General features: G+C 44.4%; 1 protein-coding gene across 2 annotated transcripts in view; it reads right to left on the reverse strand.

The window, feature by feature from the left end:
- MYO5C (myosin VC) overlaps positions 1-17,378 on the reverse strand; it is a 107,678-nt gene that overhangs the window by 23,514 nt on the left and 66,786 nt on the right. For both annotated transcript variants that reach the window (XM_030930653.1, XM_010361389.2), the window contains 10 exons: positions 14,909-15,002; positions 14,545-14,608; positions 14,379-14,459; positions 13,036-13,216; positions 10,638-10,731; positions 9,219-9,282; positions 7,974-8,142; positions 3,710-3,797; positions 1,972-2,070; positions 517-671 (listed from right to left, as the gene is read on the reverse strand). In XM_030930653.1, coding sequence (XP_030786513.1) covers positions 517-671; positions 1,972-2,070; positions 3,710-3,797; positions 7,974-8,142; positions 9,219-9,282; positions 10,638-10,731; positions 13,036-13,216; positions 14,379-14,459; positions 14,545-14,608; positions 14,909-15,002 — 1,089 coding nt within the window. The remainder of the gene's footprint in view (positions 1-516; positions 672-1,971; positions 2,071-3,709; positions 3,798-7,973; positions 8,143-9,218; positions 9,283-10,637; positions 10,732-13,035; positions 13,217-14,378; positions 14,460-14,544; positions 14,609-14,908; positions 15,003-17,378) is intronic.

The raw sequence follows: 17,378 nt of genomic DNA on the forward strand, positions 1-17,378 counted from the left end.
CATCTTCTTTAAGAAACTGTGTATTGGGCAAAGGGAGGTGGCAGGTGTCTTATAGCTACAATAGCTTAACTTTACTAAGTAACGAACCTAGCTAATACACGGTTCATCTTCATTTGTGGACTGGGAATAAAAATATACAATGTGCTTTTAGGAAGAAGAATTATATAATTGCCAAGGGAAGAGATGAGTAATTTTTCATTCCTTTTCATTTCTCATGATTTACCCTTGTTACAGAGATAGAACACATACCCCTCACAGCTGGTAAGTTCACACCCTAAGGGGATAGCAGTGGTGGGTGCAGTGGCTACCAGGTTGCAGTCTCGCCGGTAAGGCTTTGAGGGCTATGGCAGTTGCTCATCCATTTATCTTTCCCTAACAGTGTGGCTCCCTTCAATAGTGGGGAGGGAGGAATCACGCGTCTCACCACACACTGGAGGCTCAGGATAGGCAAAGACTGGGCGTCTGGTCATTCCCATACATGTGATACCAAGGGCCAATGTCAAAGGCACTTCCTACCTTAACCACCTGCTTGATGCCATTAATGGTGCTGTTCATGAGGGACTTCAGCATGTTGGCATCATTCAGAGAGTCTGCGTAGCGCACACACATGAACAGGATATGAGCCGGCAGCCCGGGGATCATGTTCACCACCACGCCACGGGGCTTCAAGTCTGAAGCAGAGAGAGCCAATGAGGATTACAGCTGACAGGTCAGCTCTTCTAAGGAACCTGTAACTAGGGGCAGGGGCTTGTTTGCTTTTCTGTGCTTGATGCAGTGCCTGAATGTATATGGATTTATTTCCTCTTTGAGGAATTCCATCTGGCTCCTTTCTTGTCACAAAATACACAGGTGCCACTTGTTCCTCTTCTTGTTTACAAAGGACTTTCTCTTTCTTAAAAGGTTGAATAAGAGACAGAATCTTTATTTTTCCCTGGTGTGGAAACTCTGGATTTCAGACCCCCATTGTAAGAAAGGAACTCCAGTTCCATGCACCCCTACTCCAAGCTCTTTGATGAGGAGGGAGTACAGTGTCTGCAATCACATGAAGCTGCCTTGAATAGGGAAAGCAGGCACACACCAGTGCAGCAGAGGATGTCTAGCTGGCCTTGGGGAGAAGAGAATGGCGGAGACGCACAGTGGGGATGAAGGGGAGAGATAAATCTTTCCAAAAAAGTTAAGATAAGCAAACAATGACGTCCCCCTGGCTGCATGAAGACAGAAGAACAAAGAAGAGGCTCACACTGTATGACACCAGTGATGGGGGGAAAGAAAAGGGTGGGGGTGCTCACATGAGCTGAGGGGGTCACTCGCAGAAGAGGAAGGCTACATGTTGGCTTTCTGTTTTGAGATCTTGGGGCCAGCTGACAGGGAGGCAAATTTTTCTCCCGATGCCAGAAAACCACGTGGAAGGTCACAGTGAAGACAGTGCAGTAAGATTGTTTCTATGACCACCAAATCTTGAGCATGCACATGGAACATTCCTGTAACTGACACATGGCTGGGAAGCCCCATCACATTGCCCGCAGAGAAATTTCTCGGAAGTCAAATGGAGCTCAGAGCCACAATTACTTCCATGATGGCTTCTGTGCTGAGACACAAAAATGAGGTGATGTTTCTTTTCTACCCTGGTCCTACAATTTGGAAAAGGTCAGGGCAATGGTTCTCAACTGAGGACAGTTTTGGTCCCCACAGGACATTCGGCAATACCTGGAGACATCTTTTATTGTCATCACTAGGGGTTGCTGCTGGCTTCTAGCGAGTAGAAGTCAAGGATGCTGCTCCATCCTTTGTTACTCACCATTCACAGAGTTAACAGGTCAACAGTGCTGAGGTTGAGAAACTCTGGGCTGGGGTAAGAAGCAGTGGAAGAAGAAAGTAGAAAAAGGACCACCCCTGCCCAGGACTTTGGCACTGACTGATGTGCAAATTCTCAAAGAGAAAGCAAAAATCCAGAGTTCCAGGTTTCACTACCAAGAATGAGGTTCTGAATGAGCTTGGCCTCGTCTTCTCTTTTGTATTGCAGCATTCCAAGGTACTCCTTAGGTCCTGAGGACGAGTGCACATCACTGGCTGTAGACAGAGGCAAACAATCAGCTAAATACACAAAAACAGCTTTCATAGGTCTCATAATGTGACTACTCTCCTACCCCATTCTGGCTGGTTTGCACGTAAATGTCTGTGGCTTTCAGATACATTAAAACTGTACTGTATTGTATCCTGAAGAATTTCTCCAAGTAGTGATTCCTCTTTGTGAGTACATGAGTGAGTACAGCTGCTGCTGAAAAGGCCCAGTTATCCTTTGAAGAGCCTTATGAGTGCCTGATATGTATCCAGTACTTGGTAACAGGAAAGAAATACTAGATGTTGCCTTGTCTTCAAGATGCCGATGCTACTGTGAAAGAAGACTCGTGATACATTTGGTGTGCAAAGTACCAATGTGCATGACCCTTACTGAGAGGGCTGTATTAGTTTCCCGTGGCTGCTGTAAAAAGTTACCGCAAACATGGCCGGGCGCGGTGGCTCAAGCCTGTAATCCCAGCACTTTGGGAGGCCGAGACGGGCGGATCACGAGGTCAGGAGATCGAGACCATCCTGGCTAATACGGTGAAACCCCGTCTCTACTAAAAAATACAAAAAACTAGCCGGGCGACGAGGCGGGCGCCTGTAGTCCCAGCTACTCGGGAGGCTGAGACAGGAGAATGGCATGAACCCGGGAGGCGGAGCTTGCAGTGAGCTGAGAGCCGGCCACTGCACTCCAGCCTGGGCGGCAGAGCAAGACTCCGTCTCAAAAAAAAAAAAAAAAAAAAAAAAAAAAAGTTACCGCAAACATAGAGGTTTAAAACAACACAAATGTTTAATCATACAGCTCTGGAGGTCAGAAGTCTGAAAGGTGAGCCAGGGTGGTGAATGGTGGTTCATTCATCCCAACAGTGGGGATGCAGCGGGGGCTGGGAAGCACAGACCTGGGCCCTGCTCTCATGGGGCAGACTGCCATTTGTCATTTATTACTGAAGGAAAAGGATCCTGAGTTTGCTTGTGGACATTTGAAATTTGAGGTGAGAGTTGGGTAAGTAAGAATAAAGCCGCTCTTCAAAGAGATGAATATAGAAAAAGGAACAAACTAGATACAGCCTTGGCAAAAAGGCTGGGAGGAAGAGGAAAAAGTAATAAGGAATGAAGGAGTGAGAAATGTGAGCAGGAGCCGGACACAGGCAAAGTTCAGTGATGGAAGCAGAAGGAGGGATGAAGGGCTGAGGGTCCCTTCCACAGAGGCTCATAAGGACGCTTTATGTGTGCACTGCAGTCCATGTTCAGGATGTCTGCTTCTTAGCTCTCTACTTTTCTAATAGAAATTTGGATACTTACTAATCCTACATATGTAACAGGGAGAGAAGGTGAATTTCAAGCAGTTAATTGAAAACCTGTTCACAATTTCATTTTTTACAAAAGGGAGCTAACAGAGGAAGAGGTTAATGGATTAATTATAGGATGTCTCTTGCAAGTACAAGAACGTATCTGGTATCTTCTGAGGGGGAGGGAGCTGTCTTCTTGTCCCAAAGGATCTTTTCGTTAGCCCAGCACTAGATCCCAAACCTCACCACTTGAAAATCATTCCTTTGGGTTTCATAAGCTTTGGACCAGAGAGAAAATAAACGAGTATATTTTAGCCTTAGCTCAAAAGAATAAGAAAACAAGTATTGTTTCTTACCTTTTCCAGTTGTCTTGCTTAGTGTCTTGACTTGATCTTGTAGCTTTTTAATCACTCTGTCCTTCATGTCTAATTCTTCTTCAAGATCCTACAGCAATAAAAAGAAACCAGGATTTAGCTTAGAAGCACTTTAATCTATTTTTTTTTTTTTTTTTTTTTTGGTAACAGCTTTATTGAGCTACAATTTACATACCGTACAACTCACCCACCTAAAGTGTAAACTCAAAGGTTTTTTAGGGTAGTCAGAGTTGTGCTACAATCACCATTATTTAATTCCAGAACATTTTGTTCCTCCAAAAAGAAAACTAACCTTTAGTGTCACTCTCTAGTTCCTCATACCCTTCCAGCACCTGGCAACCACTCGTGTACTTTCTGTCTCTACGGATTTGCCTGTTCTGGGCATCTCATATAAATAAATTCATAGAATACGTTTTTTTGTATGTCTGGCTTCTTTTGCTTAGCATAAGGTTTTCAAAATTCATCCATTCGGTAGCAAGTATCAGCATTTCACATATTCTTACGGCTGAATAATATCCCATTGTATGCATGCACTACATTTATCTTGCTCTTATTACATAGGAATGTCCATCATAGAGAATTTAAAAATATGAATGTGGGGAAAAGGGTTTTCTAGATATCAGAAGCTGGAGCCAAAGAAATGTTCAGAGATTTGGGCCTGGTTTTACCTTTCCTTCCTGATAAGGAGGTGGCCTTGCCCATGCTGAATTTGGTTCAAGAACCAGGAGAGTCCTTGGATACCTAGAAATTGTTCCTATAAAGGACATACAGTGTTTAAGTTCTTCCAGATCTGAGCCTTTGACACATAAAGAACTCAGGCTTCTCTGACCCAGAAAGACCCACCATGCTGGGTCACTGCAGCTGTGTGCCCTCTAGGGACTCTTGGGGCCAAGGGACATTGTGCTGTTTCTACTCTGTGCGGCCACCTCCCTCCTTGCCACCATTCTGTGTCCCTGGCTAGACATGTTAGGAACTCTATTGACTTTAGAAGTGGAGGTGTCAGTATAGCTTCTTCCCTCCAATTCAAGCCCATCTTATAATATATCTAATAAAATGGGTCACCCATCAACCCATAACCCAGAAAAAAAACCACTCTTAACATTTTTATTTCATTCCTTTTTTCCCAATATGGTAAATGTACATTTTATAAAATTGGGATCATATTACATGCAAAATTTCAAATCCTACATTTATCTCTAGTTATACTGCAGACATTTTCCCATGTCATTGATAATATACCCAAACCATCATTTTAACAGCCAAGTCATACTATATCATACAACAATTTAACCTTTGCTCTACTGTTAGATATGCATTTGATTCCTTTGGGTTGCTTTTTTTTTCTCTCTGATTAATAACACTATGATGATCACTCTGAACAAAAATCTTGGTCCACATGTTCAAGTATTTACTTAGGATAGTACCTTACAAGTTGTGTTACTGAGTCAAAGAGAATGTACTTTCCAAAGGTTCACGATCCATACCTTCAAATAAACCCTCAAGAAAGTTTACACCAATTTATATTCCCAGCAACCATGTATGACAGTGCCCATTTCAAGATGTTCTCTCCAGCAGCATCTCTATTAATTATTATTAGTAGTAGTAGCAGTATTTTTAGAGATAGGGTTTTGCTCTGTCACCCAGGCTGGAGTGCAGTAGTGTGATCATAGCTCACTGTAGCCTCAACCTCCTGGGCTCAAGCAGTCCTCTTGCCTCAGCCTCCTGAGTAGCTAGAACTATAGGCATGCACCACCACACTTGGCTAGTTAAAAAAAAAAAAAAAAGTTTTCCTTGTAGAGATGGGGTCTTGCTACATTGCCCTGGCTGGTTGAACTCCTGGCCTCAAGTCATACTTCTGCCATGACATCTTAAAGTGCTGAGATTACAGGTATGAGCCACTGTGCCAGGCCCAGGTCTCTGTTAATTTGACAGGCAAAAGTAATACCTAGTTTTAATTTTGAATTTCTTTGATAAATAGTAAAATTATTACTAAAAGTTTTTTTTTTTTTAATCTCTTAATAAGAATTTCCTTTTCAGTGACAAAAGAGTCTGGGAAAAAAAAGAAATTTCTTTGACTCAAAGCATCACATAGTGGCTTGAACAGTGTCACCCTGAAATTCATGTCCAACTCAAACTCCAGAATGTGGTGACTTTATATGGAAATAGGGTCTTTGCAGCTGTGGTAAGCTAAGAGTCAATATGAGAGATGGCTACTACAATTTAGGGTGGGCTGTAACTCCAATGCAGATGTCCTTGTAACCGACAGAAAAGAACATAGAGACAGACAGGGAGAAGGCCAGGTGCAGTGAGGCAGAGGCTGGAGTTACACTGCCCCAAACCAAGGAAGGCCTGGAGCCCTCTAGAAGCTGGGAGAGGCAAGGACGGGTTTTCCTTAGAGACTTCGGAGGAGTGTGCCCTGCTGACACCTTGACTTCAGACTTCTGACCTCCATAATGGAGAGAACACATTTCTGTTGTTTTAAGGCACCTGGTTTGTGGTCATTTGTCACGGCAGCCCTGGCAAACTAGTATAGATCAGGTCTCATTTGTGGGTAGAATCCGCCGGCTAATGTATAGAGATGATACTCTTGTTGTATGTCCCTCTGCTTATATGTAACAGTGAGGCTACTCCGGGTTCAGAAAGAGCTATTGAAATGAACATGTCAGGCCTGTCGTCTCCCCAGCTCAGCGCACCTGTGGGGAGCAGAGCCAGACACTCAGAGGAGCTCCAGAAGAGGGCACCAGGACTGGGCTGTGCTCTGGGGCACCAGGAACGAACTCATAAATCACAATGCACTGGGACAGTCAGAGTAAAGGACCAAGTGGGATGACATGCGCAGCACATGCATGACCCACCAATGTAGCTTCTCCCTGACCGCTGGCTCCACTGAGATCCCAGGGGCCCACAGAAGGCAAGGCAAGGCAGCCTCACACACATGGACAGCAGGCGGTTGCTTCTCTGGTGTAATATGAGGATTCCAGTCTCTGAGAAAGTTATATCCACCTCAGAAAAGGCAGCCATCATGTAGGTGCCACTGATTGGAATTTGTTACTTCCTATTAAATGTTAAACTCCTGGAATTTCTCTTTTTGGATATAACCATTCTTCAGAGTTAAACCCTGACACCTGGCCGGGCGCGGTGGCTCAAGCCTGTAATCCCAGCACTTTGGGAGGCCGAGACGGGTGGATCACGAGGTCAGGAGATCGAGACCATCCTGGCTAACACGGTGAAACCCCGTCTCTACTAAAAAATACAAAAAACTAGCCGGGCGAGGTGGCGGGCGCCTGTAGTCCCAGCTACTCCGGAGGCTGAGGCAGGAGAATGGCGTAAACCCGGGAGGCGGAGCTTGCAGTGTGCACTCCAGCCCTGGCGACAGAGCACGAGACTCCGTCTCAAAAAAAAAAAAAAAAAAAAAAAAAAAACCCTGACACCTAAAATGTGTTTTTCCTCTATCAGGGTTTTCCTGTGAGATTGGAAATGGGGGCCCTGTCAGCGGGGAGAAGGGCACGTGGGCATGTCCACAATGACCCACTGGACTTGTCAGCCCTCCTGGGTCACTCTCTTGGAAGCTCTCAGGTCTCGAAGGGGCCCAAGAGGGTCCCGGCTCCTAGGAAAGTAGCCTACCTGTCACTTCAGCACTTCTCAGTCTTCTGGGTTCCATACAGCATCACAATTTCAAAGTAATTGCTGGGACTTGACGTAGGGTTACCCAATTTCATTTTGGTAAGGGCATTTAAAACTCAGAAAAGACCTTAAACACTTTTAAAAAGTTTTTAAGCCTTCCAACGACATCATGATCATTTCATAGAAGAACATTTTGACTCTAAAAATTGTAGGAAGGCCACCCCCTGAGAAGAAAGCATGGGCACTTATACGGGGTGAGTTTTGCTGGGTAAAGCACTCACACGTAGGCCTTGCTAGCCTCAGTGTGTTCCAGAGCATGGTGACTCCATCCTGGATGGTGCCGTCCACTGATAGTGCTGGGGAACCACGGCCTGCACCTCACTGTCTCTCCTCCTTCACCCTCCCCGGGCTGGCCTGTAAGTCTCTGAGGCCTGTAAGTCCCCAGTGCCTTCCCAAAGCCAACCTCAGAGACCACCTGTCTTTTGGGATAAGAAAACAGACTGTTCTGATAGAAGGACTTTTGGTCTATAGATGTTAATTATATGCTTTAGGCAGCACGTCCCCCCTTTCAGCATCATTTGCACACAGACAGTCTCTATCACCAAGTTAGAAGACTTCTCACCCTGTTTTCCAAAATGAGCCGAGATGCTTCCTGCCAGAAGTTACTCTTGACTTCACTTTCAGTTTCAAATTGTTTCTTCAAGTGGTCACTGGCCTCCTGCATTTCTTGAATCTTATCAATCAGCTTCTCCTTCTCTTTGGCATGTATTTCATTCTGGGCTTCCATGGCCCTGAGAAAGGGAGGGAGGAATGGCTGGTATCAGTATGACCGTCATGGAGAAGTCACTCACTGTCATAGCAAGTGGTGATATTTCCAAAGATGGAAGAACACCTTGGCCAATTTCTGTGTAAAGCAAATAGTATTTGAATAGGGGTGTCCTTCTGGGGGAAGGAAAAGAGACCAGGACTGGCTGGGACAGAAAACTGTCCATGGACTGCTCTAGTCTCCTTCACCCAATAAGAGGTTCCATTCTCCACCCAACCCCAGCCCCACTCACTGTTCCCATGGGACATCCATGCCCACCATACCCTGTGACAGCTCAGCAGTCATCCCCTTGGTGACCCAGCCTGGGGACCAGACACTCAAGAAGCCAGGGATCAGATAGAAGAGAGGAGGGGAGACCATGAGAAGAGTTCCAAAATGGTGCCTTGCTCCTTTTCCACTACTTTGGGTCCTCATCCTACTGATAAAGTCACATGACTAAAGATGCTCTTGGGGATGTCAAGTGTCCATTTATTATTTTGGAAAAATAACTGCCTCAACAAGTTGGCAACAAAACAGAACATTCTCCCCACAAGGCTCTGCCAGGGCATCAGGCCCTTTGTTGGTCAGGATGGAAATGGGGGGGGATTAGCAATGAAGATTTTCCATCGACATGGGCTTTTAATTCTTATCCTAAATAGTCTGCTAATAGAAACCGTTCTCTCTCACAAACTCTTATCCGTTGTTTGAACAGATTATTCAAGTGCATGGTATAGCATTTCAAGGGTACCAAAGTGTACATATACAGTGAAAAGTATGGGTCCTCCCCTCCTCTGTGCATCAGTCACCAAGCCTGGAGGCAACTGCCTGGAGGCAACCAATGTATTGTTCCTTAACAATCTCCCAGAGATGCTGCAGCTGCTGTTGCTGCTGAGTGTGCTGTACATACACATACTTCTTTCCTTCCCATTGGAATGGCAATATATCATATATATTAATTAGCATATTGCTTTTTGGCATTAGTAACACATCTTGGTATATTCTGCAGTTTCAGAAAAGCATTACATGAGCATGAACTTGAGGTACACACATATTTACACTTACTTTCTTTGTGTTCCTTCCTCCTTCTGACTGCGATTTAACTGATTAGACAATTCTTCTAGTTTTCCTATAATGAGAAGGAACTGTCAATACTTTGTGGGGGGTGGGGGGGGGGGCATATCACTGCATTCTGATTTGGGTTTGGTATTATTTTCAATTTTTAAAAGTCCCAAACCAGGGGTGTCCAATCTTTTGGCTTCTCTGGCCCATATTGGAATAAGAATTGTCTTGGGCCACATATAAAATACACTAACAGTAACAATAGCTGATGAGCTGAAAAAAAAAAATTGCAAAAAAATCTCATGTTTTAAGAAAGTTTACAAATTTGTGTTGGGCCTCCTTGAAAGCTGTCCTGCGCTGCATGTGGCCCATGGGCTGTGGCTTGAACAAGCTTGTCTTAAACTGTATCCAGGCAGAGATTAACTTTTATTTGGTCTGAACAATGTTTAAACATTTTTAAACCATCATTTAAAAACTGTAATATTTCACATAAAAATCTGGATTCCTGGGTTTTCTTTAAAAATAGGAATCTCTAGCAATACTGGGCCCACATTCCCACTGGGCAACAATCAGTGGAGCTTGGAGGCAGAAGCCTCTTTATTTTACTGTATTTTTTTCAGAGACAGGATCTCACTGTGTCACCCAGGCTGGAGTGCAGTGGAGCAATCATGGCTCACTTCAGCCATCACCTCCCGGGCTCAAGTGGTCCTTCCACTTCAGTCTCCCACATAGCTGGGACTACAGGAACATACTGCCATGCCTGACTTATTTTTTAAAAATTTTTGGGCTGGGTTCAGTAGCTCATTGCTATAATCCCAGCACTTTGGGGGGCCAAGGTAGGTGGCATCACCTGAGGCCAGGAGCTCGAGACCAACCTGGCCAATGGCGAAACCCCATCTCTACTAAAAATACAAAAAAAAAAAAAAAAAAAAAATTAGCTGGGTGTGGTGGTGGGTGCCTGTAATCCCATATACTCAGGAAGCTGAGGCAGGAGAATCACTTGAACCTGGGAGGCAGAGGCTCCAGTGAGCAGAGATCGCACCATTGCACTCTAGCCTGGGCGACAAGAGTGAAACTCAGTCTCAAAAACAAAAAAAAAGTTTGTAGAGATGAGGTTTCATCATATTGCCCAGACTGGCAGACTGGTCTCAAACTCGAACTCCTGGCCTTAAAAGATCCACCCGTCTCTGCTTCCCAAAGTGCTGGGATTACAGGTGTGAGCCACTGCACTCAGCCTGCACCTCCTTTAAATGTCCTACATACCTTCCCATATGTTTCAACTAGCCCCCTTCTCACATTTGTTACCTGCCCAGCCCCCTGGAGAACCAGAGTTTAAAACCCCCGAGTATAAGGACATTTCAATGTCATTTCCTGGGTACGGGAACCATTTTCTACAAGCAGGTTCGTGACAGTTTCAGTTACCTTTCATTTTCTCAGTTTGTTCATTCAGGCGGATTTCAAGATCTTGCTTCTGCTTCTCCAATTCTGAGATTTGCTGTTTAAAGTCTGGGATCATCTTAAGAGAAGAATTAGAAATATTAGAATATAAAATACTTTGATCTATGAACTTTAAAATATCAGAAGCAAACTAAACTGTCTTGGCATTCAGCCTGCGGAACATATACTTGCGTAAAAGAGCTAGCCATGACATTAGACTGGATTAACATTCTTTTTTTTTTTTTAACCTCAAAACCTATATAGTCCCAGGAAACACCAGTATGCTCAGAGGAAGCAGTTCTCATACAGCTACGATAGCGAGAGAAGGATGTGTACATGTATAGAAATCCTATGCTGAGTTGAGGGAGGAATTAGGTGAAGAAATGGCAGCCGGCCTCTTTGGTCCAAGCCCAGAGCCATCATCTCCTCATCTAGGAACAGGAAAAGCCATCTCAAAGGGTCCCACTGCAACTTTTGAATTCCAGGACATGCACTGCTCTGTTAGTAGAGGTCTGAAATCACCCAGTAAGTTTCTCAATCCTTTGTCCCTATCTGTATATTTCTTTACATGTCTATCGCCTCCACCCACAGTTAGGTTAAAATAGGGTTTTGTTTTTTTCCTTCCCTAAGTTTATAAACATGCTCATTTTAAAACTGAGTGGCTGAGATCCAGGCCTCCGAAGTCTAAATGAAGAATACAGACAGCCCCGGATTTACAATGGCTCAACTTACTCTTTTTCGAGTTTGTGATGGTGTGAAAGTGATATGCATTTAGTAGAAACCATACTTCAAGTAGCCATTCAACCATTCTGTGTTTCACTTTCACAGTACAGTATTTGATAAATTACATGAGATATTCAACACTTTATTATAAAAATAGGCTTTGTGTTAGACGATTTTGCCCAAGCGCAAGCAAATGTAAGCCTTCCGAGCACGTTTAAGGCAGGCTGGGCTAAGCTATGATGCCTGGTAGGTTAGGTGTATTATATGCATTCTCAGCTTACAATACAATACTTCCAACAAACGATGGGTTTATTGGGACATAGCCCCATGGTAAGCTGAGGAGCATCTGTACTTGTTGGATTGTGCAATTGTGTCTCATTGCAAATTCCTCATTGAAATTTCATCCAAGGAAAAAATAAAGGTGTAAAGGTCCCCCACTACTGTTCCCTGTGTCCACCCCTGGTCCTCAACTGCTGCTACAGCCCCGAGATTTCCTAACACTCCCAGTTTAGGGAGAGGAGAGGGTAGTAAGGAAGTAGGGGAGCAGCAGCCAGTGAGGCAGGACAAGAATACTGGGAGAGCTGGGCATCCTGGAAGCCGAGAGAACAAGGCGGAGAGGGCAAGATTAGCATTGCCAGGGGCTGCTGAGACACAGTAAGATGAGGGTGCAAAGGAACCCTTAGTGCTCAGCTCTGTGCAGGCAGAGTCAGCCAGTGGTGGGGGCACACAACAGAATGCGGTGGTGGGCAGTGAATGGAATGGGAGGTGTGCGAAGGGAGTATGCCTAGTGGGTCTTTGTAAGTCTGACTAACTCACCAAAGAAACGGGTGATGGCCACAGGAGTGTGGGGTTAAGACAGAGATGGCTTTTTGAGTGAGGAGATTCCTAAAGCATTTCTCCAGGCCAGTAGGCATGAGTTGGAAGAAAGACTGAGACAAATGCAGTGGTTAGGAATGCACGTCATGGAAGACAAAGCCCTTGAAAAGGTGAGATTTGAAGACTGGGCACGGTGGCTTATGCCACTTTGGGAGGGCCGAGGCGGGTGGATCACGAGGTCAGGAGTTCAAGACTAGCCTTGCCCACATAGTGAAACCCTGTCTCTACTAAAAATGCAAAATTAGCTGGGCGTGGTGGTAGGCGCCTGTAATCCCAGCTACTCGGGAGGCTGAGGTAGGAGAATTGCTTGAACCCGGGAGGTGGAGGTTGCAGTGAACTGAGATTGTGCCACTGCACTCCAGCCTGGGTGACAGAGTGAGACTCCGTCTCAAAAAAAAAAAAGAAAAAAAAGAAGAGATTTGAAGCATGAGCAGGACTAGTCTTCTGACACACTCCTGTTTCAAGAGCTACCCTTCAATTTTGTGGTCACTTTCCAAGGGGTTAGGGCTGGATTTAAATACAGACTTTAAAACATACACACTTACGCACACACACACAATCACAGCACCTGCACCCATCCTGTGGTGAACACACACACTCTTGTATCAGAGTGCTCTCTGGTCTGCAGTCATTTTATAGTTTAATCACCAGACTGAGTTATTTCACTTCTGGAAAAAGTAATTTATATCCACTCTTTTATTGCCAAGAAACTGAATTTGACTCCACTGACAAAGAACATCTCTAGTATGATGGCCATGACTGGGGCCCCTGGCTGAGACCATACCATATTCTCTGATGTTAGCCTGGTCACTTCAAGACGGATGCTTTCATTGATGTCATTTTCTTCTCTGAATAACTTTTGCAGGTGGTTGATTTCTTGACTTAGATGCACCACTTTGAAATTCAAAGCTTCAATCTCCTTTTCATAGCACTCCTTCTGAGACTGGAAATGGCTCTCCAAAACACTATTAACGGAAGGGTCAGGAAATAAACTGCGTGGCCTTTATTCTGCTGTACGGACGGCTGGGAGGCAGTTATGAAGACCCACAAGAGCCGTGCACGAAGTACATCAAGTTTACTTATGCACTCACGGTTACAGGCTACAGAATCAGCAATGCCTAATTATAAAATCTTCCAGCTAGTTAGGAAGCATTATGTGGGGGTTAACATGTAGTTAACAATAAAGAAAATTTTAGAGGTTATTGTATTTTTACTCTTAATAGTTAAAAAATTTTGGCCGGACGCACTGGCTCACGCCTGTAATCCCAACACTTTGGGAGGCCGAGGTGGGTGGATCACTTGAGGTCAGGAGTTTGAGACCAGCCTAGACAACATGATGAAACCCCGTCTCTACTAAAAATACAAAAATTAGCCGGGTGTGGTAGCGCATGCCTGTAGTTCCAGCTACTCAGGAGGCTGAGGCATGAAAATCGCTTGAAACCCGGAGGTGGAGGTTGCAGTGAGCCGAGATCTTGCCACTGCACTCCAGCCTGGGCAACAGAGTGAGACTCCACCTCAAAAACAAAACAAAACATGTTCTGTATGATACTACAGTTGTGGATACGAGTCATTATACATTTGTCAAAACCTACAAAATGTACACCAAGAGTGAACTCTAATGTAAACTATAGACTTTGGGTGACAGTGGCGTGTCAGTGTTGGTTCATCAGTCATAGTAAACACACCACTGCAGTTTGGGAAGCTGATAGTGGAGGAGGTTGTGTGCGTGTGGTGATGGGTATATGGGAACTCTCTGTATTTCTGCTCAACTTTGATGTGAACCTAAAACTGCTGTAAAAAATAAAATTTATTAATTTAAATACATGCAGCACATGACTTAAATTTAAATGTATCTACATATCTCTGCAACACTAACTAACTTATTTGATAATCAGTTTTCACTGTATGGGTTATGAAGTTTTTTACTAGGCATTTTATCCCATGAAGAGATCGCTCTTCATGAATAAGCTAATTACTTACTTCTCAGAGAAGTATTTCTAGTGGTTATTTGGTCATTCCACTATAAGGAATTTGTGTATCAATCTATGTAAGGTACACTTTGGACTTTCCAATAGTCTATTTATTATCTCTGAAAAATAAAGAAGAACCCTGAGGAGAATTTCTAACCGTGTTGCTTTCTTCAGTCCTTCATAAGCAAACCAAAGTTCTCCATCCTCATTTAAATGTTCCAAATCTTCCACAGAGAGCCTGCAAAATAAGGAAGATAAGAAAATCTATCATCTCTCTCACGTTTTACATGTCTTAAAATGTTTGATAATGCAAAAATGATTACCTGCTTCTTACATCTTCAATGTCATAGCTTTCGAGAAGTTGTTTGGTGATCTCTGACATCTTTTCTGAGAGGAAAAGGCAGAGCTGTATACATTACATTTGTGGATGATTTATCTTTTCCCATTCCCTTTCCAGGGCCCAGTTTTCTAGCTTCACAGTCTCCAGCTAAATAACTCACCAGCTATCCAATCAACCAACTAACCAATCTTCCAAGTATTCAACCAACTAGCTATTCAGCCTACCAACTAAGCAATCTACCATATGTCCAACCAAATTCATACCAAAGGACACGTTTCCTTAGCAGTGACACAGCTACGATAAATTCAGTCTGCACCCATGGACTAAGAGACTCATATTTTTATTACCTCTCATTTCCCGTTTTTGTGACTGCACATGTTTCTCCACATCTATCTTCTGTGCCTGAAGTAGCTGTATCTCTTTTTCGAACTCAGAGATTGTCTGAATCACAGCAACGATGGAATCAGGTAAAGAAAAAAACAGCGATTATGCTTGATATGAGACAAAGGGAACACAATTACGGTGTCGCCTGTCTATGCAAGACATCCTCACTGCAGTTTCTTTCTTAGCTAAGATCTTGTTAAACCATCACTGCCCACATAGCTTGGCCTTGAGGCATGCTTACCTACTCAATATGCCAGACCTACTGGGTTGTATCAGTAGAATTAACTTCCCTGGGCCGGGCACAGCAGCTCACACCTGTAATCCCAGCACTTTGGGAGGCTGAGGCGGGTGGATCACCTGAGGTCAGGAGTTTGAAACCAGCCTGATTAACATGGTAAAACCCTGTCTCTACTAAAAATACAAAAATTAGCCGGGCGTGGTGGCAGATGCCTGTAATCCCAGCTACTCGGGAGGCTGAGGCAGGAGAATCGCTTGAACCCGGGACGCAGAGGTTTCAGTGAGCTGAGACAGCACCATTGCACTCCAGCCTGGGGGACAAGAGCAAACCTCCACCTCAAAAAAAAAAAAAAAAAAAAAAATTAACTTCCCTGTTATATAAAGAAAAAAAATAATAAGTACCTACTACAAGCTTGGGGTGGGGTGGGACACGGGGAAGACTGAGAAAGGTAAAATCACAGGGGTTAAAATTCTCTTTTAATGGATAATAAAATACTGAGTACAAGGACATGGGCAAAGTTGCCACCTTCATAACTGTGGGTTTTGGCTTCAGCTCGGCTTAGATATGGAGCAGTGGCAGAGACTGGTGAGTCCAGGAGATCTGGGAGTTAGCAGGCTGTTGGGGAGGAGGTGGCCTGGCAGCTCTGGTGGAGGGGAAGAGGCAGTATTCTGCCTTTATTCTCCCTTGTGAACTCAGCTTGAATAAGAATTACAGGTCTGTGCTTTTGTTTTTGTATCTAAGGGAGATATAAGGACTTTCAGGGATAATAAACTCCCCTTGGTGTTTTTTTCAGTTACCCTGAGTATTTAAGGGCTCCAGCCCCTGTTTCTACAGAGTAAGCAGGAGAATCAAACTGGTATGTGCTGAGCACTTTACCTAGATGACCTAATCCTCCTCACAGGCCTATAAGGTGAATAGAGTGATCTTTTCTCGATTAACAAACTGCAGCTACATTTAACTGAAGGTTGACTGGCACGTTCAGGGTCACATGCCAGGTTTATGGGGGACTCAGGACTATCCAAATCCTGAAGGTCGTGCTTTTCTTTGTAATGTTTCAGTAGAAATGTTCCAAGTCAGACTTGCATTTACTTAGGCTTTTAAGACTGACTGTAACACATACAACTTGATAATGATGAGTTATTTTTTTTGAAAACCAGAGTACGCTGGGCACGGTGGCTCACGCCTGTAATCCCAGCACTTTGGGAGGCTAACACAGGTGGATCACCTGAGGTCAGGACTTCAGGACCAGCCCGGCCAACATGGAGAAACCCCGTCTCTACTAAAAATACAAAAAAAAAAAAAAAAAATTAGCCAGGTGTGGTGGCAGGTGCCTGTAATCCCAGCTACTTGGGAGGCTGAGGCATGAGAATTGCTTGAACCTGGGAGGTGGGGTTGCAGTGAGCCAAGATGCTGCCATTGCACTCCAGCCTGGGTGACAAGAGCAAAACTCTGTCTCAAAAAAACCCCAAAAAATAAAAATCAAAAACCCAGAGTAATTTTTTTTTTTGAGACGGAGTCTTGCTCTGTTACCGAGGCTGGTGTCCAGTGGTGTGATCTCAGCTCCCTGCAACCTCCACCTCCCAGGTTCAAGCGATTCTCCTGCTTTAGCCTCCTGAGTATCTGGGACTACAGGCATGTGCCACCTTGCCTGGCTTTTTTTTTTTTTTTTGTATTTCTAGTAGAGACGGGGTTTCACCGTGTTGGCCAGGATAGTCTCCATCTCCTCACCTCGTGATCCGCCCGCCTTGGCCTCCCAAAGTGCTGGGATTACAGGCGTGAGCCACCACGCCCAGCCCAGAGTAATCTTAAGAGATCACACTGGAGAGTGACCCAGTCTTAGCTACCAAAGAGGAAGTGAGTGACACCTACTGGTACCTCTCTGCAAGCGCAGTCCCACAATTTCCTACATTTAAGATACAGACCTCAGACTTCAGCCAGATGACAGGACTCCCACAGACTAACTGACATCAGGCTCATGTGGCTGCTAAGAGTGAAGCAGTCACAGGAATGAAAGTGACCCTTCCTGATCATGTGGTCTGACCTCCTACTTTTAAACAATAGGGGACGGGGCCCAGAGAAGACAGATACTTCAGCTATGGAATTCAGTGTCCACCCGGATGCAATTCCAAAAGCTCTTCTAAACCACGCATGGCTAGTTCATGACAATTACAAAGAATATTTGCATAATCCTACAA

The sequence above is a fragment of the Rhinopithecus roxellana genome, chromosome 5 (assembly GCF_007565055.1).
Source record: "Rhinopithecus roxellana isolate Shanxi Qingling chromosome 5, ASM756505v1, whole genome shotgun sequence".
Lineage (NCBI taxonomy): Eukaryota > Metazoa > Chordata > Mammalia > Primates > Cercopithecidae > Rhinopithecus > Rhinopithecus roxellana.